Here is a 24,621-nt window from a genome sequence, read left to right on the forward strand (position 1 = left end):
GCTCTGACCGCTGACTGCCCCACCCTCCCTGGTCACACTGCCTGGGGCCCAGCTCTCATCCCGAGTCCCCTCCGGGTCCCTCTCTCTTCACCTGTCTGTCCTTTTGGGGGTGGGGTGGAGGTTGGAGGTTGGGAAGCACGTGTTGTTGACCGAGTCTGGAGAAAGCTGGGCCCGCCGCTCCCAGGAAAATGCCTTCCTCCAGCCCAGGCCTGGCCGGGGTGTCTCCCAGATGTGTCTCTCCAGGAGGAAAAGCCCTGCATTGGCTGCTGCACCGGGGTGGCCTGGCTCCCCAGGGCGGCCATCCTGCTCCCTGGGGGCGGCGGTTCCGTCCGCCACCTCTCTAAACCCATCCGATTTCCCTGCTGGCCCCGCCCCAGGGGAGTGGTCTGCCTGCCGCGGCCTTCCTGCAGGGCCCTGTGGCGCAGGGACCCTTCCAGTCCAAGCAGAAGCCGAGGCCCTCCAAGCTCTGCCTACCCCAGGCTCCTGTCCCCTCAGGGAAACTGCCAGAGCCCCAGCCCCTGGGCACACGGTTCCAGAGCCCTGCCTCCACCACAGCCCCCACTGTGCCACCTCTGGGGACAAGGGGAGCCCCTCTCCCAGCCGGGGTGGGGAGAGCCTGGGTCACGAGGACTGACGTTTGGAGGTACTGCCGGGGCCACCTCCCCCTGGCACAGAAGGCCCCGCTGGGCCTTCATCACAGCCCGTGTGGGTGGCCACCTCACTGTGGTGCCGCCCTGCTGGCCCCCCGCTCCCCCTTTCCCAGGCCCAGGACCACGCAGGGAAGGCAGAGACAGCCTCACCCAATGCTGTTTATTGAGTCCATCATCGGGCAGAAGAGAGACTCCCATTCATCACAAAGGGAGTGGCCGACGGGGGAGGTGGCGGGATTCAGCCTCCTGTCAGCCCCGACGACACACACACACACACGCAGCAGCGGCCACAGGCAGCCCCGGGCGCCCTGGGCCAGGCCGAGGGCCGGCCCGCCGGTGAGGCCCCAGGGCGGGGAACGGCCGTGGGAGGCGTCCTGGAAGGGCCGGGTCAGAAGTAGAGGGCTGGCTCGCTTCGGAAGTCGGAGAGGTCGCTGGGACTGGCGGGGGTGAGCTGAGGGGACACGCGGGCATCAGACGGCGCTCATCCGGGTGTTAGCGACACCACCCCCCCCCGCCCCCTGAGGCCGCGCCCCCTGGCCCCTGCTCACCATGACCTCCGGGCCCGGGGGCTCCACCGTGCTCGCCGCTGCCACCGCCGGCTCCTGCCACTTGCTCAAGGCCACGGAGTGCTTCGGCGTGTAGTGGGACAGGCCTGCGGGCCGAGGGGCACAGGGGGACGGGTGGACGCGTGCCCAGGCTGCCCACGGCGTCGCCCGTCCCAGCAGGCGGGGGCACTCACCTGAGCGGCCGGCCGGCAGCCGAGGGCTCTCGGGCCCCGCGCTGCTCACCAACGAGGCGCGGGGCAGGAAGAGCACAAAGGGCTTCTCGGCTGCCCCGCCAGGGCCGGGGCCGGGGCCGGGGCCCTCCTCCTCGTCCTCGTCCTCGTCGTCCTCCGCCTCGGCCTCCCTCTCCTCCGCCTCGGCCTCCTCCTCCTGCAGGGAGCCCTCGGCCGGGTACTCGAACGTGGTCTGCAGACTCTTGTCGTTGAAGGAGATCTTCATCTGGGGGCGGAAGGCCCGTCAGCCCGGCCCCGCCACCCGGCCGCCCGCCGGGGCTCCTCCAGCCCGGCCCGAGCCAGCGCGGCCACGACCCCGCGGGGGCCGGGTTAGACCAGGGCACGACTAGGACACGCCACCGGCCCTTGGGAGGTTCCGAGCGCGAGGGGGCTGCCCCCCATCAGGGAAGACCTCCGCTCTCACTCTGCAGGCCCCATCACACCCCGCTGAGTGACCCCCCCCTCCCAGAAGCCTCTGGAGAGCCGCTTCCCGGGGCTGCAGGGCTGCCTTCTCGGGGGAGCCGGGCACCAGCCAGTGGCTCCACGGCAGGAGTGGGGTCCAGCTGCACCCGGCGAGCCCATCTCTGGGGGGACCCGTGTCTCCAGGGAGTCGGGGAGGGGGGTGGGGCTCATCCTTCAGCTTCCGGCAGCTACTCCTGCTGGCTGGGGCCTCTCCAGAGCTGAGTTCCTGTCCCCGCCAGCTGGGCACCAGGACGCTGCTGCCCGCCCAGTGCAGCAGGGACCCCACTGCTCCGCCAGGCACACCCAAGGGCCCATGTGCCAGCCAGGTGGTGGCCACATGCCAGCGCCAGGAAGGGGGCACCAAGAGCTGCCACCCCATTTCACAGATTGCGTCAGGCTGCCCACAGGGCCCTCGTCCACCCCGCCCGCTCTGCAGGATCCAGGCAAATCCTTTGTGTCTCCACAAGGCCTCAGAGCCCAGACCGGGCTGCCGAGCCGAGGGGCGATGCAGACGAGGCACCAGAAGGACTGCGGGCGCTAAGGGTCGGACTCCTCACCCTCTGCGACCCAGGACCAGGCCCCCCCCAAGAGCCGCAGCCCCCCCAAGGCCTGCTCAGCAGAGCTCAGCCAGGCCCGGCGGGTTAGTAATAATAAACATGAGAGCCGCCCTTGCGGCAGATGGGAGCGGCCCTGCTGGAGCTCGAAATATTAAACTCCTGGGCACAGGACGCCGGCAGGCGGCTCAAGTTCCTCCTCTTCCCCCTGGAAGGAGCCAGGGGCGGAGCCAGGCCCCCGGGCAGAGAGCTCGGGGCCCAGGGCCAGAGGGACGAGGAGGGGCCTTGAAGGAGGGCTGGGCCTGCAACACTGGGCAGCAGAGGGACCCTGGCCTCGGGGGACACCACAGTGCCGGCCAGAGCAGGAGGCACTGCCCTGCCGAGCCGGTGTCCAGAAAGAAGGGTACCCACAGCCGAGGGCAGCTCCCGGACCCCTCACCTCAGCACGGTTCACAGACGCCTGCGGGCCAAGTCCAGCCCGGCCGCAGCTCCCTTCCGCCCGACCGTCTGCAGACGAGCGGTCAGGGTCACGAGTGGACAGGCAAGGCCACCATCAGGGTGGATGGAGATGGGTGCTTCTGTCCACACCCTGCTTGGTTCCCAGACAGAACCCCCCCCCCCGCCCCGGGGAGACCAAACAGGGCAGAGGCCTAGCCCGAGGGTGCCCATCCACTGCCCAGAGACCACTGGAACGGGCCTGGACCCTCCTCCACTCAGCTTCCTCGCTGGCAGGAGCCTGACCCGGCCTGGGGACTGCTCCTGATGGGGCGTCCCGCTTGGAAGGCTGTGGGAACTTTTCAGGGGCCTGCAGGGCAGTCCTGCGGCCTGCTGGGGAGGGGCCACCTGTCCCCCACGCGGGACTGGCGCTGAGACTGGAGGACAGAGGAGCCCTGGGCAGGATGGGGCCTCCCCTGACCCACGGCCCCAGAGGACACGGGGCTCTGGGGACCCGGCTTGGCCCCGCCCCCACTGCTGAAGACGAGGGACGGGCCGCCGGATTAGCACGGCCTCGTCAGTCCGCGTGACCAGCTCCTCGCGGGCGCACAGAGGGGGCTGGGAGCAAGCAGACACCGAGCCTGGCACGGCCTGGCCAGGCAGGGCCGGGCGGTGCTCCCAGGCCTGTCCGCCCCCAGCCGGGGCCTGGGGCTCCGGTCACATCCCACCTCCCGCCGCCCTCCTTGTGAGTGCAGGTCCGTGTGGGTCACAGCACACCCTGTGACTCAGCTGGGGGGGAGCGGGTGTGGCCAGGGGCTGGCACTTGTACACACCTGGCCACTTGGCTCTCGAGGACTTTGCCCGCTGTGCTGCGCCTCCTTCCCACCTCCCACGGGGAGAGGGCCCCCTGTGCCCCGCACCCCGCCCGTGCACACCCAGCGCCGGCTACTGCAGGGCGTCCACCCTGGACTCTGGGCTGGGAGCTGGCTCTCCCCACCAGCCCACCCGCCCCAGCGCGGGCTTGCCTGCTCCCATCCCCCACTCAGCCCGAGTTCCAGGGGCCGCGGGACCAGCCCACATGGCCCCTGAAGGGCTGCCACCCTGCCAGCGGGGAAGCCAAGTGGAGGGAGATGTGGGCCTGCTCCACTGGTCCCTGGGCTCTAGAAAGACCTGGGGTGGCACCTGCAGGAAGAGCTGCAGAGCGGGCAGGAGTGGCCCCACCAGGAGGGACGGTGGGGGCAGGCCCCTGAGCGCAGCAATACCACCACCAGACGTGGCAGACGAGGGCGAGGGGTGTGGAGCCTCAAGCCCTGGGGACAAGGCCCGTTGGGCTAGACAGGAACCAGCAGGAAAGAAGGCGAGGAGGACCAAGGGGGGAGAAGGACCGGCCAGACAGGCAGGAGCCTGGCCAGCTGGCACCTCACAAAGGGGAGAGGCCCGGAGCGCCAGCCCCAGGGAAGGCAGGTGTGCAGAGCTGCTGGATGGCCCCACCCGCCAGGACAGCCTGAGGGCCAGGCAGGGGCGAGGAGGCGTGGCCACCATGTCCCGTGGAGGCAGCCACCGCTGGACCATCGAGGACAGGAGAGGCAGAGATAACTAAGTGGGGACGTGTGCCCTCCAGGCATGCCTCCCGGTACTTGGCTGGCTCGGTGCCCCCATCACCCGGCCCTCCAAGGCCAGGAGAGTGCACAGCACCAGCAGTGAGGTGACAACCAGAGCCAGGCTCTGCCCCCCACCCCCCTCCCCCGGCAAAGGCACCAGCACCTCCCACCACTGCCCTGGGTGGTCCCCAAGTTCCCACTGGCTTCCAGGCCCCCACACCCCTGGAAGGTGGGACAGTGATGCAAACCGCGGCTGGCCAGAGGCCCAGCGGCCCTGGGCCTGGGGAGCAGCAGGCAAGTGGGACGACAGGGGACGGGCAGAGCTGAGAGGTAGCCCAAGGTCATTCTGAAGGGCTGGGCGGTCCCAGCCTCCCTCCCACCCAACGGACGTTCAGCTCTTCCTGGTCAGGACAGCTGGTGCGTGCCCAGGCAGAAGATCACCCCGGCAGGTCCTGCTGCTCTGGCAGGGCCGTGGCCAGGCCTCTCCATCTGGACCCCCAACCCCTCGGGCTGGCACGGAGATGGCGGCCGGGCTGGCCCGAGCGCCTCTTCATCCGGGCCAGGGCCTGCTTCCTCCCTCCGCATCCCCCAGCCCCCACAGGCCTTCTCACCCCCGACCCAGCCCAGTGACGCGCACAGCTCTGCCCCAGCTGGGGCCGGAGTGACAGGCTGTGGGCTGCAGCCCCCCAGCCCAGGAAGCAGGCAGGCTCACAGCACATGGCAGCCCGGTGAGGGCAGGGGCTCTGAAGCGCAGCCCATTAGCTCCCGGCCCACAAGCTCCGTGACTCCCGCCACCCCCCGCATCTTCATCTCGAAGCAGGGAGCTGCCATCACTTCCACTGCCAGAGGCCAGTGTCTGCCTCCAGGGTGGCTGGGGTCAAGGGTCAGGAAGCAGAGGGAGCAGACAGGGTGGAGGGCGAGCACGGGGCTGGGGCTGGTGACCCTGGCTACTGGATGACCGCAGCGTGGAACAGAGGACGAGGCGCAGCACATAGGGTGGGGCGAGGTGGGGCCGGAGCCCGGAAGCGCTGTGGGAGACGGGCGTGGATGCCTGGCCGGCAGATGGAGCCGGCAGGAGAGCCAATGTCCTCGCCCACAGAGAGGAAGAGGGAGGGAGGAAGGGCAGTGCCAAGGCCCCTCCCAGGGCAGGAAGACACGTCTAATTAGCACCGGGGGCCCGCAGGTAAGGGGGCTTCTGTGACACAAGGCACATCACCGCCCCCCACTGCCCCAAGGAAACCGAGACTGGGGGGCAGAGGTGGCCTCAGGAATGAGCCGAGATGCCAAGAGCCAGCAGAGAAGAGCCCGCCAGCCACCACCCTGGTTCCAGGGGGAGGTGCACCCACCTGCCCAGTGAGCCTGCTGATGGGAGTCACATGGGGCCGGCCTTGGAATCTGCCCCCAGGGCCAGACACGGGTGCTGGGTGCTAGACGCCAGAATGACCGGGAAGAATCTGAAGAACTTTTCCTTGTGGGCAGAGGGTTCCAGGCCACAAAGCAGCCCTGACAGGAAAGCTCCAATGGGCCTCGCCTCCCAGCCAGGAGCGTCCCCCAGCACCGCAGCCTAGGCTCAGACCTGGCCTGGCACGCACTAGGTGCTCAACAAACACTCGCAGGAGACCACGTCCTGCCAAGCTCGGGCCAGTATGCCTTCCGGGGAGCCGAGAGCCCTCCCGTGCATGGCTCCCGGCACCCAATACTGCACCCTGGGGGAGGTGTGGCTCTGCCCAAATCAAAGGCCCCCTGCTCTTTCCACTTCCGTGCCAGTACCTGCTACCAGAGAGTCGGGACTCCAGAAGAACAAGCCAGGCCACTACTCAAAGCCAGGCCAGGGTGGAGCCCACAGCAGGACCCACGACGGGACAGGCCTGCCCAGCCAAATCCAGACACAGCCACAAGAAGCGAGAGCTAGAGATGCTGCTTTCATGGGGTTTTTTTGGTTTTCGTTTTTTTTTCCTTTTTTAGGGCCACACTGGTAGCATATGGAAGTTCCAAGGCTAGGGATCGAATCGGAGCTATAGCCGCTGGCCTACACCACAGCTCACAGAAATGCTGGCTCCCTAACCCACCGAGTGAGGCCAGGGATTGAACCCGCTTCCTCACGGATGCTAGCCGGGTTCATCACCGCTGAGCCACGAAGGGAAGTCCCTGGGACGCCGCTTTGGGAAAGAGCCTGGGCTCTCCTTACCTGCTGCAAGAATAAAGCCTTCTTTCTCCCGCAACCAAACAAAACCCAACGGTCAGACGCGGCGCTGGCTGGACTGACCCTCCCCACCAGCCCTTCAAGGTACAGAGCAGGCAGGCTGCCCCCATGGTCCCTGGGCTTCCACTGGAACCCAGATTCCCCTGGCTCAACCTCTCCTGGGGTGGGCACGGCCGCCCAGCCCAGCTCTCCTGTGGTCCAAGGAGAAGCCGTCCCACACGCAGGCCAGGTGTCCTGGGAACAAGGAGCTCAGTGACCCGTCCGTCACCTCCCCGGCCTCCCTGCTGGGGGTTCTGTCCGCACCACTGACCTTCTTTCTCGAGGAGCCAGCCTTGGTGAGGCAGGACTTCTGCAGAGCCAGATAACCACCAATCACCTCGATCTCGTGCACGGTTGGGTAGCGCTTCTTCAGGGAGGGTCCCAGGGCAGCAGGGGGCTCTGAAAGGCCACCCGACCCCTCTTCCTCGGCCTCCCTTGGCCTGGCCTCCCCATTGGCCTGCAGGGCCACAGGCTTCCTCTTCGGCACCACTGTGAAGGTGTTGCCACTTCGGTGCTGGAGTTCTGCCAGGTGCCCGGGCCCAGAGGGATGCGGGTGACACTGGGGAGGCACACTGGCCCCAGAGCAGGGCAGTTTGGCTTCTTGGGGGGCCTCGTCCTCCGAGTCCACCTCATCAATGAAGGTGACTGGCAGCCCTGGCCGCCCAGACTCCCTGCCATTCTTGGCCAAGCTGGGAACCCTGAAGCCCTGGGCAGGCTCAGCTTCAGTGGCAGCCAGTGGAGACGGTGGTGGGGAGGAGGGCCGCTGGCACCTAACGGCCTGGTCCACAAGGGCAGTGGCTGGCCTAGGGCAGCCCCCCTGCTCGACTCCCAAAGGGCTCCTCCCACCGGCACACACACCATCCGCTCCAGGCACCAGCTGGGCTTCACGCTCCTGGTGCCGCAGGGAAGCCCAGCCAGCTTCTCCCTCCGGAGGCCCCACGGACTGCCTCCCTTCCGCAGGGGGGGTCCCAGAGGCCTTGCGCTTGGGGATGAACACGAAAGAGTTTCCAGAGTTCATGCGAAGGTTGGCCAGGGCCCGGGCCTGAAGGTCCTCAGAGGGGATGGTGTCCATGTCGGGCTTGGAGGCTGGCCGTATCTCGAAGGAGTCGTTGGCGCTGGTGGCCGCAGAGACCCACTGGCGCTGGCTGGGAGTGGCACTGGCAGGGCTGAGAGTGGGCAAGGCCAGGGGTGCGGCTGGACTGGCACTGGGGGTCCCGGGGCTGAGGGGCGGGTGGGAAGGGGCCTCCGCCACCTCCACCTTTGGCTTCCGTTCACCCGGCCCAGGCGCAGAGCCCGCCAGGCCGTTGGCAGCGCCAGCCCGGGGATCGGGGGCCGCGGGCCCGTTGGGGAGTGGGCGAGTGCCTGCGCTGTGGCTCAGGCCCCGCGGATGGACAGTGAAGGAGTTGCTGCCGGTCTTGTGCAGGAAGTCGCTGCGCCGGGGTCCGGGGCCAGGGCTTGAGCCGCTGCGCTCGGGCTCCGGCTTGAAGCAGGCGGTGCGCTCGCCCACGCGCGGGACGGACCGGCCAGGGGAGGGCGGCGGCGCTGGGCGGCCGCGCTCTGGGCTCCCGCGGCGGCACGGCGCGGCCGGCGGGTCGAACTTCTGGAGCAGGCGACTGACGCGACCGGGAGGCGGCGGCGCCTCGTACACGAGCACCTCGGCGGCGCGGATGCGGGCAGCCGGGCCCGGGCCGGGGCCGGGCTCGGGCGCAGGAGCCGGCGGGAAGCCGGGCGCCGACTCGATGATGAGGATGTTGTCGGCGCGGATGGTGCGCACGCCAGGCACGCAGCGGTACAGCTCCAGCAGCGGCGGCGCCTGCCGCGCCCCCTGCCCCGCCACGCCCGCGCCCCCGCCGTACCGCGCTCCACGCCGCCGCTCCGACTCGAGCCGCATGAACGGGTTCTCGCGGAGCGGGCCCAGGCTCTCGGCCAGCACCAGCCGCTCGGCCGCCGGCCCCGGGGGCTCCGCCGCGCCCGCCCCGGCGCCCGGCGCCGCGCCCCCACCCAAAGCCGCCAGTTTGGCCCGCTTCCGCTCCAGGATCTCTCGCTTCCAGGCGGGCATCGCGGTGCGGGATCCCGGGCCCGGCCGCCCCAGGCCGGCCATGCTGCAGAGCGACCGCCGGAGCCAGCGAGGGCCGGGAACTGCGGCCACCGCCCGCCGCCGGCCTTCGCGCCGCGACCACGCCCTCCCGGCCGCCGCACATTGGAGGAGGTCCGTTCAGACCCGCCCGGGCCCGGCGGCCCCACCTATGGCAGGGAAGGACGGCGGGCCGTGCTGATTGGAGGGCGCCCTCCCCGACCCCGCCTACCCGCGAGCCCCGGTGGACAGTGGCCTTCGCCGCAGCAGGCCCCCATTGGCGAGGCCCTCTCGGACACGCCCCCGACGCCTCAGGTCGCTCCTCGGAGGCCCCCACTTCCGCCTCTGCTCCCTCGGCCAGCCCCCCGCCCCCACCGGACTGAGCCCGGGGAGAGCAGGTCCCGGTCTGCCTTACCCCCGTGGGAAGATCGATGGAGGAAGAGCCAACCCAGGGCTGGAAGCTTCCGTGAGCAGGGAACCGGCTGCACACCTGCCTCATGGTCCGGGAACTGCCCACCTGCAGTCCTCTGTCCCCCGCTGGACTTCTGGGGGATGCCAATGCTAGGGCCCCATCCGGTGATGAGGAATTGCTTTCTCGGGAGTCCCTAGCTCTTGCCGCCCCCAGTATCCACTCAGTTGCTCAGAGGAGTAGTGGAAACTCCACTCACGCCCAGAGCCCACCAAACACAGAGGGGAGTGCGGAAGCCGTGAGCAGGTACAGAGGAAGGGGGCTCCCTCCCCGCACGGAAGCAGGCCCACAGCTCTCCAACGCAGACAGAACCTCGAGTCAGAGCGTATACTCCGTTCACGTGTGGAACCGCCCGTCCCAAGGCTGGTATGGGCGCCACTGACTCTGAGAACACAGCTTCTCTGCCTACTTGCCAAGAGGAAGCTTACTCCCCTTGGAGGGCTGCACAGTGCCCACCCACAGTGCCCGTGGGTGCCAAGGAGAGAGGGGGAAGGTGGCCGTAGATAAGGACAACGTCACCTGCCCTACGTCAGCAGTTGTCCAGTAATGACACCACTGCGTCGCACACTGCTTACCTTTCAGGGACCAGGCTCCAAGAGCACCTGGAGCTCTGCAAAATCCAGGGGCAGGCTTCGACCTGGGGGTGTCCGGCTCAGCGCCTGGGGCCCTTGGCAGTCTGTAGCTGCCACTACTTTAACAGCACTCCAACAGCCCAATCTATTCATCTAGAGAGAAGAAACTGCAGTTCTGCCTTCCAGAGCCCAGATGTCCCTTCAGGACGCGCCTCAAACCACCCTTCCAAAGAAGTTAGGCCTTCTTATCACTTCTAGGTCGACAGGATTACCTCATTCTGAACTACCAGAATACAGCGGAGGGACACCAAAACACACAACCTGAAAAGAACATTAAAAAGAAATCCACTCCCAACGGTCAGCTTGTCTGGCTTCGACACGTTGCGCGGATCCTGGGTAAGAGACATTTTTGAGGCTGTGGGGCAAACGACCAGTTTCCAGCTCAAGCATCTCAGTGGTTCAGGCCACGTGGGAAAAGTTCCCAAAGGTGCTTCGCTAGAAAAAGGGTCCACAAACGTGTTCTGTAAAGGGCCAGCCAGTAAATATTTTAGCCCAGTGGTTCTCACCAGGGACAGCTTTGTCCTCCAGGAGACTTGGCAATGTCTGGAGACACTTTTGGTTGTCACAAGTGAGGGGTGCCACTGGCATTTCGTGAGTAGAGGCCAGGGTTGCCACTAAACACTCGACAAGGATCAGGACAGCCACTCCCCATGCACACACAACGAAGAAGTATCCGACCCAAAAGGCCAATAGTGCCGAGACTGAGAGACCCTGTACACTGCAGACCACATTCCCATCCTGGCACGTGCCTCTTTGTTTTTACAACCCTATAAAGATGTACGTCATTCTTAGCTGATGGGCAGTACAAAAACAGGCCCCAGGCCATAGTCTGCCAACCCCTGCTCTGCAGCTCAGCAAGGCCCACAAAGACTCTGAAGCCACACAAACTTCTTGATAGGTTCTCAACCCGAGTGCACCCTGTGTTGACTACCCCCTGCCTCCCCAGGCAGAATCTGGGATTCCCCAAGGGAACCACCACCACTCCCCCGGCCCAGGAAGCTCTGCCAAGTTCCAGCCCCCCTTACAACCTCAGCTCTGTAACCTGCTGCACCCCGCAGCAGGGGGCGTCTCAGCATTCATCTTATTTCACCATCGAGAGGTCAAGCAACCACTGTGCACATCAGCAAAACATTCTTTTATTTTCATCTCAGCAGATGTTCTCATTTGGCACCTGACTGACTGACACCACACCAAAGCCCTCAGGCCAACAAGCATGGGCTGAGACCATGTGCAGACTTCTCGTTTGTAGGTCGCAATGCCCACGAGCCTCAGAGTACCTGGTCCTCTCCCTGGTCCCCTAGGAAGGCCTACATCTGTCTCAGGTACGCTAACGGGGCCGGCCACAAGGTGATGCACAAGTCACGACACTGCAATCTGCTGGGACAGGAAGCCAAGCAGTGCCTGGAAAGCACACAGCTATGTGGAGAACTCCAAATAGGGTTCCAGTCGTGATTATTCAACGTACTCCTGTCTGCCTGGGCTGGAATGAAGAAGGCCTGTCCTCCCCAGGGAAACCAGGGAGGAGACACAAGCACGTTTACACTTTCCAGAGCTCAAGCATCGAAGGAGGTCTTCTCCTGGATGGGCTGGGGCTGGGGCCGGGGGCGCTCAGGTCAGTGCTGCTGGCCAGAGGAAAGCTAGGAGTCCAGCTTCGCAGCCTTTGCACAGGGGGTACCTCCCCAGGATCCATGAAAGTACTCAGAGCCGATCAGAGCATTTTGCCTACATGTAGTTTCCACCTGTCAGAGGTGTTCAGTACTGTGTGGCCTGGGGCCCTTCTCGGGAATCTCAATTCAAAGTTAGCTATTCAAAACATGAAAGAAGAGGGAGTACATTTCAAGGATCATGGCTGCTCTTCTCAGCCCTGCTGAGGGAACAAGTTCAGACATGACTGGAAGAGAGAAAACTGGGCACTCGGCAGGGCTCAAGCTGGATGTCAGACTCAGACTTCTGATGCAGTACAAGTGGGACCTCAGCTTGGGGTCCAGCATTCTAATTTATCCTCTGCGAGGCTAGTTGACCCGGCAGGCACGGATCATGAGCAGCTGCAGAAGAATGAACACCGGGGACGTGATCAGGCCGAACCAGAGCTCCCGAGTCTGCTCCACCAGCTTCTGGCACAACAACATCTCGAAGACGAACTTGAGGCTAAGAACTGTGAGGACCCAGAAAAGGCGGAGCACGGCCAGCCGCTTCTCTCCGTCCTGGAAGAGGCGCACGGAGACGATAGTGGTGAAGTAGGTGCTGAGCCCGTCCGCTGCGAAGAAGGGCACGAACACGTTCCACCAGGAGAGGCCGGGAGCCAGGCCATCCACACGCAGGGCCAGCAGCACGGAGAACACCAACAGGGCTAAGAGGTGCACGAAGATCTCGAAGGTAGCGAAGCCCAGCCACTGCACCAGCTCGCGGAGCGAGAAAAGCATCGCGCCGGCTGAGCGCGGGCCACGGCCCGGCAGAGCGTCCCAACCTCAGGGCTGGGCCTCCACTCCTCACGGACCTCGCTGGCGCCTGCCCCCGTCGGCGCCGCGGCCAGCGAGAGGCAGCGAACGGCCCCCACCTGCCCCGGCCCTCGGCCCCGGCGCGCCGCCGACCCCCAAGCCCCAGCCCGGGACCCGACACTGGCCGCCAGCGGACGCCCGCGGCGCTCGGACGCCATGCCCCGCCGGGCGCAGCCCTAGGACGTCACTTCCGGCCGACGCCGGAAGCCGGAAGTCGGAGCGGGTCCCCGCCGCCGGGGTCCCCAGGAGCTGTTTGCTGGTCGCATCGCTCAGTGCAGGGCTTCGGCGGCGCGTGCCCCGATGCTGAGCCCACAGCTTCTGGTGCTCTTCGGCAGCCAGACAGGCACAGCCCAGGATGTGTCGGAGAGGCTGGGCCGCGAGGCCCGGCGCCGGCAGCTCTGCTGCCGGGTGCAGGCCCTGGACTCCTACCCCGTGGTGAGGGCTCCCTGGGCCTCGGCGGGGAGATCCAGCAGGCCTGGGGCGCTGGCCCCCAAAGCTCTAGAAGCCAGGGAGCTGCATTTCGTCTGAGAGCGAGCCCTTCCATTACGGCGGATTCAGGGGACGGGAGAGCTTAGGAACAGCGCCCAGCTTAGCACCTGAAGGACGGGGCAAAGTAGGAGGGTGGAGCCCGAAAGAGAAGGCTGGCTGGGCGCGCGCGGGCGCTAAGTCCCTTTGCCCATCACTGTGAGTGAAGGAGAGCGACCCAGGCTGCTAGGAAGATGCCTGGCCATTACAGCCTGAGGCCTTACACGTATGTCTTTTTGTTGAGGTGAATCTGATTAATGAGCCCCTGGTGATATTTGTTTGTGCAACTACAGGCCAAGGAGATCCCCCGGACAACATGAAGGTAAGGCTGACCTGAAGTGGCTTTCTCTGCTCAGGAGCCCAGATCCCTGCCCTCAACCCACATCCAACTTTCATTGCTTGGAAAGTCTTGAGAGGCACAGTAGGTGCCTTCTTGTACCTGCTGCACGTTAGCCATGGGTTTGGAAGGATGTCTTTGGGTGGCCCTGGGGGCTTGGTTGTCTTCCCTAATAAACTATTCACAGGCTACCACTGTAACTTTTCATATTTTCCTAGGGCTATATAGAAATCTGGTATGGGTCATATGTGTATTTCAAAACTGTTCGACCTTCAGGGAACATTCTTCAATTCTTTGGCCATCTTCTGAGCACACACCGTATTCTGGGCATAATCTGGCGCTAGGACTCTGGCTGTGAACCTTGTAGTTACACTTCTACCCTCACGGAGCTCAAAACATAGCAAAGGCAAGACTTGAACTGGCAGTTACAATACCAAGAAGTGCGCGCTGCCAGGGAAAGTGCCGGATGTTATGGGAGCACTAACGGGGGCTCTCTGGCCCAATCCGGAAGTTCAGGGACGGCTTTTGGAAAGTGTGGAGTATAGGCAAGCCCGGAAAAATAAGGGGGGGGGGGCTAGCCAGGCACCAGGAAAGAGGGAGCAGCCCCTGGAAAGAGCAGAAAGCAGTTTCGGAAGTTGAGCCAAGGAGTGAGTCAGAGTTGGAGGGGAGAAGAGCGGCCGGCAGCCGGGCTGGATCCCAAGGAGCCCAGCAGCCACAGAGAGGCGGATGGACGTGAAACCAAGGGCCGTGGGATCCGTGGGGTGACGCAGTCCTGTCCATATTCTAGCAAAACCAGCAGTTGTCTGCCGGGGAGACGGGCTGTAGGAGAGCACGCACAACCCCAGGGGTGCACAAAGCAGCCCAGAGACTGGCGGCTTGAGCCAGGGTGGGGGCAGAGTGGAGAAAAGCCGACGTACTGCAGAGATGTCAGAAAGGTGAAATGGACTGGACATAGAATCGAATCTCAAAGTTGAGAAAGAAGGTGGAATCGAGACAGGAGTTGGGGCTCAGGTACTAAGATGGACGGCAGTTGCACACGCAGATGTGAGAGAATGGGGGCGGGTGAGGTACCTGGCTGTTCAGGTGGCGGCACAGTGGGTCTGGAGCTCTGATGAGCTCCTAGGTGGAGGGAGATGTCGGAGTGGCCAAAATACGGAGTTGTGCAAAAGGAAGCTGCCCCCTGCCCCCAGGACAGGCTGCCCTGTCCACTTCGAGCCTGGCAGGTGGGAAAAGCCTGTGGCCGCAGCGGCCAGAAGAGGGCGTGCGCCCCTTCCAAGGTCAAGGCAGAGAGGTGACTCTCTCCAGAAGGTCTCCCGCACTCACAGCCGGGAAACAAGGTCAGATAAGGCCTGAGGGGCCTCGGCGGGCTTGATCAGCAAAGGGCCGTTCCGAGACCTCGAGGAGGAACCGCTGTACGTTCAACAATTCGAAAAAGCTTGGGCTGTGACGGGGCTAAAGGGTTCAAAGGAGGCTATTTAGGTGGGGAAGCGCGGCCTGTCTGAATGCTGGTTGGGGGGGAAGTGACAGGAAACTGAAGAATGGGATTGCAGTGGGGGAGGGCTCCCTGGACAGGAAGGAGGCGGGCGAGGGGGCAGGTGTGTGGCGGTCAAAGGCTGGGGGCGGGGGGGGGGGGGGGGGGGGGTGGGACAGACGCACACAACCCGGACAGAGCTGGGGCTGAGGAGACGCTCCTTACAAACGACGTGACCAGAACATGACGTTGAGAAATTTTCCCAACAAGTGTGACAAAAAGACGGGAAACAAGAAATGTGATATTGGGATTCCAGGATTATCCCAGCAGCCCCAAAGCGCAAAGAAGAGTGGCGAGGGCCGGGCCTTCAGCCTGGAGAGCCCGCCTCATGCCCAGGGGGTGCCTGCCAGCTGCGAGCAGGGCTCCCACTGACCACGCCTGGGGCGGGTTTCAGCTGCTGGGGACAGAGCAGGGCACAGAGGGACACTGGCTTCTCAGCAGCCACCACCCAGCTGGACCAGCTCAGAGCAAAGCTTTGGTTTCTTGGGAAGATGATTTCGACTGAAATGCGCCCCCGGGGTCTGCCTCCGCCCCGGCCCCTTGCCAGAAGCTCCCTGGAAATGGTCTCAGCAGGAGCCAGCGGGGGTCTGGGGAGGCCGAGCAGGCCCAGTCCAGCCAGCAGGGTCTTGAGAAGGCCAGGGAGCAGCCCAGGCCCATGGGCAGACCTGTGCCCTGACAAGGCCAGGACCCTACTGGCGGAAGGCAGACGGTGAGGCGAGGCTGGACCGCACACACGGTGGGGGGGTCAGGCTCAGGTCATCAGGGGCTGAAGATGCCAGTGCCCCTGGGCCCACAGGGAGGCCTGGGCAGGACATGGAGCAGGACGTGCTCCGGAGGGGCCACCCCAAGGGGGACGCTATGGTCAGGGAGGGAGGGACTCGGGCCGGCCCCTTGGGGGTGTGGGTGTAAGGCGCCTGGGAGAGGGTGACAGCCGTGGGACCCCTGCTGGCCTATGGACAGGCTGAAGCCCTGAGGGAGGGGAGCGCCCGAGCAGCCCAGGAGAGGAGTTGCAAAGGAGAGCAGAGGCCACGGAGCTGGGGGAACCGGGGCCCGAGAGGGGCCTTGACGTGTCAGCCCAGAACCTGTTCTGTGGCCGCTCAGGCCCAAGCCTGTGGCTGAGGGCTCAGGGCCGAGGCGGAGCTGCACAGCCCCCTCTGGGGAGGCCCCTGCCTGCCTATGCCCAGCGGGGCTCCACAGCCTCCCCTGAGAGCCCCCACTCCAAGCCCCTCGCCCAGAGCCCAGCTCCATGGTCTCCCCTTTACCGTTTTCTCTTTTTTTCCCAAGCCTCTTACCTGTGTGATAGGATTTATTTAAAAGGGTCTTGTCTTGGAGTTCCCATCACAGCTCAGCGGTTAGCAAACCTGAGGTTGCAGGTTCGACCCCTGGCCTTGCTCAGTAGGTTAAGGATCCAGTGTTGCCATCAGCTGTGGTGTAAGTCTCAGATGCGGCTTGGATCCCGTGTTGCTGTGCCTGTGGTGAAGGCTGACAGCTGCAGCTCCGATTTGACCTCTGGCCTGGGAACCTCCATATGCCCGGAGTGCAGCCCTAAAAAGACAAAAGACCAGGAAAAAAAAAAAAAAGATTTTAAAATGGTCTTATCTTAATAACAAAGCTGTCGAGAAGCAGGAGAGCAGGCCCCTGGGACCCCCACCCCACCCGTGGGCCCTGGTGGCCCAGAGCTGGCCCAAGCCTGGTATTTCCTGGCTGTAGGGCTTCTGGAAGTTCATATTCCGGAGAAACCTGCCGTCGACCTCCCTCTGTCAGATGGACTTTGCCGTCCTGGGCCTTGGGGATTCCTCTTACGCCAAGTAAGTGAGGGCAGGGGCTTCTGGCCGCCAGGGGCTATCCTGGGGCACGTGACCAGCCCCTAGGCTCCCCCTTTGGGACCTGACCCTGGCCATGCCCAGAGACCCTCCCTGGTGGGCTCCTCCCCCGCAGCCAGAGGCCTGGGGCTCCAAGCGCAGGCCGGCGGCAAGGGCTGGGGCTGGCTTGGGCCTCTTGCAGGGCAGGGGTGCTGTCTCGAGCCAGACTTCCTGGGCCTGAGCCAGTGTCCTCTGTTGACACGGGACTTAGGGCGACCAAGGCCCACCCTGCCCTCGCCCACTTTTAGAAGCAGGCTCTTTGAGATGTTCGGGCTTAGGCAGAGCACAGAGAACAGCAAGAAGCGAATAGGTGCCTAGCATGGAAGACAGCAGCCCAGGGCCACCTCGAGGCCACCGCCTCTCCAGGCACAGCCGTGGGGCCTCCCGTCTTTGCTTTTTTGCTTCTCCCCGTTTTCAGGACACACTGTGTCCTAAGCGGAGAACAGGGGAGGGCCACGGGCTCTGCGTTCAAGGGCAAACGGCCTGAGTTCCTGAAGCGTTAAAGCCCCGACTGTCAGCTCAGCGGCTAAGGGCGGGGCCCGCACTCGTCCGGGCGGATGGGACAGGAGGGCGGCGACCCGTCCACGACCCGTCCATGGGGCTTGCGGTTCTGTTCTGTGCGTGAGGCAGACATCTGTCGCCGCAGGAGGGGTGAAGGGTCTCTGTGGACAGTGTCCCCGGGAGGACCTGTCATTCAGGGAGCCGGCAGTGACAGCCAAGGACCCCAGGAAGAGCAGCTGGGCCGTCCCTTCCGCCTCCAGCGCGGGGCCTGCGCCAGCCTCGTCTCTCCACAGGTTTAACTTTGTGGCCAAGAAGCTGCACCGCCGGCTGCTGCAGCTGGGGGGCAGCGCCCTCCTGCCCGTGTGTCTGGGCGATGACCAGCACGAGCTGGGGTGAGTGTGGGAGGGGGCGCCCTCCCGCGGGGCCCAGCCACGAGCAGGGCCCCAGACCCGCATGCACCTGTGCTCCCTGCAGGCCTGATGCCACCATCGACCCCTGGCTACGCGACCTGTGGGAGAAGGTACTGGGGCCGCATGCTGTGCCCCTCGACCTTGGTGTGACCACGCCCGCAGTCCCGTAAGTGTGGGCCTGGGGGCGCCCCAGACCTGGCCTGGCACGAGGCTCCCAGGGGCGGCGCTTCAGGCCAGCGGGGGACTGACAGGTGTCCGCCCCCTTGTAGCTGGCCCTCCAGGTTCACCCTGCAGCTCCTTCGGGAGGCCCCCAGGAGGTGCTCGGAGGAGCTGAGCGTGGCCGGGACAGACCCTCAGGGACTGCCTTCAGAGCTGCAGCCCTTCCTGGCACCCATGGTCACCAACCAGAGGGTCACCGGCCCCTCACACTTTCAGGATGTCCGCCTGATTGAGTTCGACATCTCGGGCTCCGGGATCAGGTGAGGGTCTGTCCCCAGGCTGCGCAGGGCCTGGCCGCGCGGGGGGGGGCAGGGCTGTGGGCTGCGGGCCGGCAGGTCCTCGCCCAGAGCAGGCGCTCAGCAGGGTGGGCAGCTGAGATGGTGGCGCGAGTCGGGGGCCACACCTCCACCCCGTGGACCCCCCCCCCCCCCCGCCAGCCCTCCCTGGACACCTGTCTCCTTCCTCTGCCGTGTCCCCGGAGCCCCCAGCCTCCTCCCCCCCCGCAGGCAGGCCCCTCCCCCCACCCTCGGGGCTCTTCCCCCACCCTCGTGGCTTCCCCACACAGCTTTGCAGCAGGTGACGTGGTGCTGATCCAGCCCGAGAACGCGGCCAGCCGCGTCCAGCAGTTCTGCCAGCTGCTGGGCCTGGACCCCGACCAGCACTTCACGCTGCAGCCCCAGGAGCCAGGTGAGTCCCCGAGCCTGGGGTGGGGCCCCCCTCGTGCTGCCCTCTCCCCTGCCGCCCCAGTCCCTGGCCCCCCGAGACCCCACCCCCCTGTGCTGCCCTCTCCCGTGCCCACCTAGTCCCTGGCCCCCCACGGCCTCCCATCCCCTGCGGCAGGTGTCCCTTGCCCAGAGCGGCTGCCCCAGCCCTGCTCCGTGCGGCGCCTCGTGTCCCAGTATCTGGATATCTCCAGCGTGCCCCGCCGCTCCTTCTTTGAGCTCCTGGCCTGCCTCTCCCCGCACGAGCTGGAGCGGGACAAGCTGCTGGAGCTCAGCTCTGCCCGAGGCCAGGAGGAGCTGTGCGAGTACTGCACGCGGCCCCGCAGGACCATCCTGGAGGTGGGCAGGGGCGCGGGTGGGCTGGGGATGCGGCCTCGGGGCCCTGCCAGCCGCACCTGCTGAGGCTGCCTCTGCCCAGGTGCTGTGCGACTTCCCACACACGGCCAGCGCCGTGCCCCCTGCCTACCTGTTCGACCTCATCCCCCCGATCCGGCCGCGGGCCTTCTCCATCGCGTCCTCCCTGCTGGTGAGGGGCCGGCCTCGGGAGGCTGGGCTGGGGCCACGGGGCTGGGCGGCAGGGACCACGCAAGGGGACGTGGGTGGAGCCTGAAGCCAGGCAGCGGGCAGCCCAGCAGGGCAGGCACCCACTGTGCCCTCCGCCAGGCTCACCCTGAGAGGCTGCAGATCCTCGTGGCCGTGGTGCAGTACCGGACACGCCTCAAGGAGCCCCGCCGGGGCCTCTGCTCCTCCTGGCTGGCGTCTCTGGACCCCGGGCAAGGTAACCCTGGTCCTCGGGCGGGGGGGCGTTACCTTGCACCGCAGCCAGTCCTGGGCCTCTTCATGCTACCCCCTCCTGCACCAGGACCCGTCCAGGTGCCCCTGTGGGTGCGTTCCGGGGGCCTGAAGTTCCCAGAGACACGAGACACGCCCGTGATCCTGGTGGGGCCCGGCACGGGCGTGGCCCCCTTCCGAGCAGCCATCCAGGAGCGCGTGGCCCGGGGTCAGATTGGTGAGCACGGAGTCTGGGAAGGGTGGTGGCCAGGCTGAGCCTCGAGGGCCCAAGGCCCGGCTCGAGGCCCCTGTGCGTCCCCAGGAAACGTCTTGTTTTTCGGCTGCCGCCAGCGGGACCAGGACTTCTACTGGGAGGCAGAGTGGAAGGAGCTGCAGGAGCGGGGCTGCCTGACTCTCATCACAGCCTTCTCCCGGGAGCAGGTGGCTGTGCGGCGGCCGGGAGGGCGGCGGGGAGGGCGGCCGGGGACGCAGACTCCTCCCACCCACCCCTGCTGCGTCCTCCCCGCAGGAGCAGAAGGTATACGTGCAGCACCGGATCCGTGAGCAGGGGCCACTGGTGTGGGAGCTGCTGGAACGCCGGGGCGCCCACTTCTACCTGGCGGGGTGAGCCTGGCCGTGGGTTGTGGGGGAGCCGGACCTCTGGAGACTCTGTCACACTGACCCCGTCCTCCCTGCTCCTCCAGCAACGCCAAGTACATGCCGGCCGGCGTGTCGGACGCCCTGACCTCCGTCTTCCAGGAGGAGGGTGGGCTCTCCAGCCCCGAGGCGGCCGCCTACCTTGCCAGGCTCCAGCGGACGCTGCGTTTCCAGACTGAGACGTGGGCCTGAGGCGCCGTCGTGCTGGTGGCCGCAGCCACTCTGACCACTGTCCTCCGGGGGCCGTTGCTACCTCCCGCCCTCATGCCAGCGGGAGGACAGGCAGCTCTCCGGCAGCCCGCCCGCCCGCACTCCAGCTGACTCCCATCCCACCCGCGCCCCGGCCCTGCGGCCCACCCCCACCACGAGGGCTCCAGGCTCCTGCTGGCCCCGCTCGGGTCCCGGTCAGGCTGGGGCCTGGGCTGCACACACCTTCCTGGCCTGGCTCCAGGAAAGTCTCAGCAATAAATGATGTGCTCTGAGTGGCTGATTCCTGCCTGCTCTTCCTTGTGCTGTCAAGGTGCTCGGGGCAGGCGGGCCCCCAGCGCCTCTGGATGGGCGCCGCCTGCCCGCCCTGGGCACGGGTGCACCTTTGCTCACCCACACGCTTTCACGTCCGATCCTAATACTGCGGATGCTGGCTGTTTGCCCTCCTTGTGAGGCTGGGCCCTGGCCCTGACGGCCAAGCGCTCTGGGGGTGGGGGGGCTGGCTGGGAGGCATCTGCTGGCAGGGACTGTCCCTTCCCAGCCCAGGGCGGGGGGGGGGGGGGGGGGGGGGGGGGGGGGCAGGGGGCAGGGCGGGCCCAGGATCAGAGCAGGTGTGGGCGGTGGCCCCGCCCCTGGGAGGGGACTTCCCGTTGGAGGAGTTGGGCCGGCCTGCCCACACCGCCACCACCGCTGCCGCCACCAGCCACCACCGTTGCACCTGGGACCCGGCTCTGTCCTCCCTGGCTGACGGGGACGATCCTGTTGGGGTCGGCACGCTGGGCCAGAAGCTGGCTGAGGCTGGCCCTGGGGGCCCAAGTGACGCTGACTGCGAGGGACCAGCACTACCAGCTGCGCTTCCTGCCAGGGCCTGTCGGAGCCGGCAGAAGGCAGCCGTTGCTGCAAGGTCAGTGCCAGACTTGCCCCAGCCCTGGAGGCCGCCCTGACCTTCAAGGCTCCAACCACCCGCCACTGTCTCTGTCGCCACCCTGGGGCCCTCACCCACCCATCCTGACTCCTGCCCTGGGGCCCCCACCCATGGCCCCACTGATCTCAGCTCTGGGCTCACTCATTTGCCTCTGGCCTCCCTGGGCCCTGAGGACCTGGACCCGCTGTGCCAAGTGCTGGTACACGGTGGGTCAGAGGGCAGGGCCCTCGGGAACCCTCGCGGTGCCAGGATTCCAGACAGTGAACCCCTGCTGGGGGCCAGGCCCATGGAGGACGAGGAGGGGCAGCCGGGGGAGGAGGACGAGTGCCCCATCTGCACAGAGCCCTATGGGCCCGGAGAGCACCGCCTGGCCCCGCTGAACTGTGGTCACGGCCTGTGCGCAGGGTGCCTGCACCGGCTGCTGGGCACAGCCCCCAGTGCTGACCTGGGCCGGGTGCGCTGCCCACTGTGTCGCCAGAAAACACCCATGCTCGAGTGGGAGATCTGCCGCCTGCAGGAGGAGCTGCTACAGGCCGATGGGCCCCAGCGGCCACCGCTCGCCGCCCCCCCGCCGCCCCCCCGCCGGGGCCCGGGGCCCTGGGGCTCCCTAGAGCACCGCTACCAGCTGCGCTTCCTGACAGGGCCTGTCGGTGGCCGAGGCTGCCTGCCCTTCCTGCCCTGCCCGCCCTGCCTGGGCACCTGGCTCTGGGCCCTGCGGGAACGGGGGCCCTGCGCCCGCCGCCTGGCGCTGCTGGGCCTGCTGGCCCTCGAGCTGCTGGGCCTGCTGCTCATCTTCACGCCGCTCGTGCTGCTGGGGCTGCTCTTGGTGCTGCTGGACAGCTCCCGCCGCTGAACGGCGCCTACTGTGTGCGCCACCGGCCGGCCTGGGAGAGCCATGGCCACCAGCAGACAGGAGGCCCGGACTGACCCGAAGCCTGGGTGCCCTGAGGGCCTCAGGGGCACCTTGCCTTGAGGCCTAATGACCAGGCAGAAGAACCCCAGGTCGACCAGAGCACTTGCCTTCAATCGAGACCCAGGACTGGAGCCCAGGACGCCTGCCCCCCTCGGAGCCTGTGTTCCGCATCTGCCCCAGCCAGAGACTCCAAACTGCCCTTCTGCCCAGACATGGGCCACTGGTGCCCCAGGACAGCACAGAGGTCTGTGACCGGGGCCCCAAGCGCTCCTCGGTGGACAGGCACCACGCTGCCACCTGGCCTGGCTGCCAGAGGGGCAGTGCCCAGTGGACACAAAGTGAACAGAGGCACCTGGCAGTGGGTGGAGCCCAGGCAGGGGCCCCGGCGCCTACTTGCCCATGTCCCAGATAAGGGCCAGCATGTGTCCCCTGAAGGTCAGGGCAGTCGCCGGGAGGGGACTGTGCAGCAGGGGCCAGACTGGGAGCTGAGCGGCAGCCCTGAGCCACCGGTGCGGTCAGCAGTGCCCCTCAGCTGCAGGGGATGTGGGCCCAGCCAGGCCCTGGAGCCAGAGAGCACCGCACCGGGTCCCAGCTCTGCCCCCGATGCCCTGCAGCGTCCTGCCGCTGAGCCTGGGGCCTTTACCTGAGGGACAGAGACCATCACGGCGCCATTTCGTGGGCCTGCCCGGCACGTGAGCTGGCTCTCAGTAAATAGCATCCGCTGCGGCCCTGCTGTATCGCACCATTGTCAACTTCCCCTGCCTTCATCAACCAGGGACAGAGTCCCTTCGTGTGACCGCAGCCAGCCATTGTCCCAACCCCGGCTCAGAGTGGGCCCAAGGCCATTCTCACACAACCTCCGAAGGTCAGGGCAGCACGAGCCAGCTGGGCTGAGGGTCCCCCTTCGGCTGCGCTCACATCCTGTGGCCGGTGCAGAGGGGATGTCCTCCCATGCCCAGCTGGGCCTGCCTTGCACACCTGCCCACACGCTCCTGCATGGCGCGTCCAGCTGGCCCTGCACAGATGCCTGGCGCATTCACGCACACGTGCACACACACGTAGGCCCAGCCTTCCCGAGCAGCACGCCTGGCCCGGCCTGGCGCCTGGCGAGCAGAGCAGGCTGACCCCGAGCAGCACTGGGCCTCCCTCTGGCTGCTCCAACCTGGACCCTGTCAGGGCAGCCCTGGGCGCCCACCCTGGCCCAGGCCGGAGTGCAGGCCTAGGCAGGCTTCAGTCCAGGGAACAAGTTGCAAACTTTGGCAAAGAGTTTTAATGGCAAAGTTGGCTGCAGCGACAATGCCACGCGGGTAGGGGCCAGAAGCTGTGGTGCGCAAGGGGTCAGCAGGCAACAGGGCAGGGCCGATCCCTGAAGAAGCGGCGAGCGAGGGCGGGCGGGCGGGCGGCGGCGGCTGGGCAGACGCTACATGATGGAGCAGGCGGACAGCGGGTTCCGCACGTGGCAGGTGCACGCGGCCCCGCAGTACTGCCGGAAGGTCTGGTAGCAGCTGCCCTCAGGCTCGCCCCCCCACTGGCCACCGGACGGGGCGGTCAGCGCCTCGGGAGGCAGGCGGCTCAAGATGGACGTGTTGACGGCCAGCGCAGCCAGGCCGTAGTCAGTGAAGAGCACAGTCTCACGGCGGCAGGTGGGGCAAGAGATGAACTTGTACTTGGGGCAAGACTCGTAGAGAATCTGCAGGCACTGCTCGCAGACAGAGTGCAGGCAGGACAGCACGCGGGGCCGCCGCTGAGTGACGTTGTACGTGTGCCCGCAGGTGGGGCACTCCAGAGGCTCGCCCGCGGCTGGCGCCGAGGCTGCCGGGCCGCCCGAGGCCGCAGAGCCCGGCCGGATCACGTACTGATTGGCGATGACCTCGTCTGCCGGCGCCACTCGGGGGAAGCCCAGCTCCGCGCTGCCCTTGCGGGGCCGGCGTGGCAGAGGCGGGGTGCGGGGCGCCCCTTCCAAGGCAGGCATGTCCCCCCCACATGCCTGGTTGGCGATGATCTCCGTGTCTGAGGGCCAGGCTCGCTTGGGCGCCAGAGCGGGGGTGGGCCGGGGCGCAGGTGGGAAGCAGGGGGCGGCCGCCGGCAGCTCGGGGAACTTCTCAGGGTGCACGATCTTCATGGCCTCCATCTTGAGGATGACATGGGGGCCCTTCAGGCAGGACATGAGGAAGCCTGGCCAGCCACTGCCCGCCTCGGGCCCGGGGTCAGCCGGCATCCGGCTGTCTCCAGTCAGGCTGGGCGTTCGGGTGGGTGGGGGAGTTGGGTGGGGCCGGGGGGGAGGCGAGGGGGCAGCATCCTGGTCCCGCCAGGCCTGGTGGGGACCCTGGCTGCTCTGTGGACTCCTGGGGGAGGCTGGCAAGAGCTTGGGTGGGAGGGCCCCCCCCAGCGGCCACAGCGGCTTCTCGGGTCCAGTCCTAGGAGGAGGAGGGAGAGGCGGGGGAGGAGGAGAGGTGCAGGGGCAGGGGGGTGTGGGAGGCTGCCCTGGGCTGGAAGTTGGGCCCAGGGACTCACCCAGGGTCTCTGGCTGCTGAGGCTGGCGAGGGGGCGTTGGGGGGGGTCCCCCTGCAGCCGAGATCAGCAGTCCCCGGGCCGGGACATCCGGGCAGGCAGGGGCTAGGTGGGCCCCATGGCTCCAGGACAGGGCGC

The 24,621-nt window shown here is 66.5% G+C and overlaps 4 protein-coding genes across 8 annotated transcripts; 1 reads left to right on the forward strand and 3 right to left on the reverse strand.

Moving 5' to 3' along the window:
- Window positions 1-791: 791 nt before the first annotated feature.
- Window positions 792-8,890, reverse strand: TPRN (taperin). Its single transcript, XM_047769042.1, has 4 exons — window positions 6,991-8,890; window positions 1,390-1,651; window positions 1,199-1,302; window positions 792-1,101 (listed from the first exon to the last, which is right to left on the reverse strand). Exons 1-4 carry the CDS (start codon window positions 8,818-8,820, stop codon window positions 1,039-1,041), a joined length of 2,259 nt encoding a protein of 752 aa, XP_047624998.1. The 5' UTR covers window positions 8,821-8,890; the 3' UTR covers window positions 792-1,038.
- Window positions 8,891-11,014: 2,124 nt separating this feature from the next.
- Window positions 11,015-12,573, reverse strand: TMEM203 (transmembrane protein 203). The gene has a single exon (XM_047769057.1). It carries the CDS (start codon window positions 12,315-12,317, stop codon window positions 11,907-11,909), a length of 411 nt encoding a protein of 136 aa, XP_047625013.1. The 5' UTR covers window positions 12,318-12,573; the 3' UTR covers window positions 11,015-11,906.
- Window positions 12,574-12,598: 25 nt separating this feature from the next.
- Window positions 12,599-20,409, forward strand: NDOR1 (NADPH dependent diflavin oxidoreductase 1). 4 transcript variants are annotated; one of them, XM_047769048.1, is made up of 14 exons: window positions 12,599-12,827; window positions 13,162-13,239; window positions 16,496-16,593; window positions 17,442-17,540; window positions 17,623-17,724; window positions 17,828-18,037; window positions 18,343-18,464; window positions 18,618-18,838; window positions 18,918-19,025; window positions 19,163-19,277; window positions 19,362-19,508; window positions 19,593-19,711; window positions 19,800-19,894; window positions 19,975-20,409. In XM_047769048.1, the coding sequence occupies exons 1-14, from the start codon at window positions 12,693-12,695 to the stop codon at window positions 20,117-20,119; spliced, it is 1,794 nt and encodes a 597-aa protein (XP_047625004.1). In that variant the 5' UTR covers window positions 12,599-12,692; the 3' UTR covers window positions 20,120-20,409. The 4 variants fall into 4 exon arrangements, with proteins under 4 accessions (XP_047625004.1, XP_047625005.1, XP_047625007.1 ...); XM_047769050.1 differs by having other exon boundaries at window positions 12,693-12,827; window positions 13,211-13,239; XM_047769049.1 differs by having other exon boundaries at window positions 19,622-19,894.
- A 2,814-nt stretch (window positions 20,410-23,223) lies between these two features.
- On the reverse strand, window positions 23,224-24,557 carry RNF208 (ring finger protein 208). 2 transcript variants are annotated; one of them, XM_047769054.1, is made up of 2 exons: window positions 24,487-24,557; window positions 23,224-24,103 (listed from the first exon to the last, which is right to left on the reverse strand). In XM_047769054.1, the coding sequence occupies exon 2, from the start codon at window positions 24,101-24,103 to the stop codon at window positions 23,393-23,395; it is 711 nt and encodes a 236-aa protein (XP_047625010.1). In that variant the 5' UTR covers window positions 24,487-24,557; the 3' UTR covers window positions 23,224-23,392. The 2 variants fall into 2 exon arrangements, with proteins under 2 accessions (XP_047625010.1, XP_047625009.1); XM_047769053.1 differs by lacking the exon at window positions 24,487-24,557 and having other exon boundaries at window positions 23,224-24,390.
- Window positions 24,558-24,621: the final 64 nt, after the last annotated feature.

The sequence above is a fragment of the Phacochoerus africanus genome, chromosome 2, assembly GCF_016906955.1.
Source record: "Phacochoerus africanus isolate WHEZ1 chromosome 2, ROS_Pafr_v1, whole genome shotgun sequence".
In the NCBI taxonomy this organism is placed as follows: Eukaryota; Metazoa; Chordata; class Mammalia; order Artiodactyla; family Suidae; genus Phacochoerus; species Phacochoerus africanus.

Bases quoted from the DNA above. Each gene is read 5' to 3' on its own strand.
- RNF208 (XM_047769053.1), bottom strand. From the start codon at position 24,190: ATGCCGGCTGACCCCGGGCCCGAGGCGGGCAGTGGCTGGCCAGGCTTC.
- TPRN (XM_047769042.1), bottom strand. From the start codon at position 8,820: ATGGCCGGCCTGGGGCGGCCGGGCCCGGGATCCCGCACCGCGATGCCC. The intron at 1,652-6,990 runs GTCAGTGGTGCG...TTCCGCCCCCAG, and splicing joins CTGGCTCCTCGAGAAAGAAG to ATGAAGATCTCCTTCAACGA. The intron at 1,303-1,389 runs GTGAGTGCCCCC...CTCGGCCCGCAG, and splicing joins GCTGCCGGCCGGCCGCTCAG to GCCTGTCCCACTACACGCCG.
- NDOR1 (XM_047769048.1), top strand. From the start codon at position 12,693: ATGCTGAGCCCACAGCTTCTGGTGCTCTTCGGCAGCCAGACAGGCACA. The intron at 17,541-17,622 runs GTGAGTGTGGGA...TGCTCCCTGCAG, and splicing joins GATGACCAGCACGAGCTGGG to GCCTGATGCCACCATCGACC. The intron at 19,509-19,592 runs GTGAGCACGGAG...GTGCGTCCCCAG, and splicing joins CGTGGCCCGGGGTCAGATTG to GAAACGTCTTGTTTTTCGGC.
- TMEM203 (XM_047769057.1), bottom strand. From the start codon at position 12,317: ATGCTTTTCTCGCTCCGCGAGCTGGTGCAGTGGCTGGGCTTCGCTACC.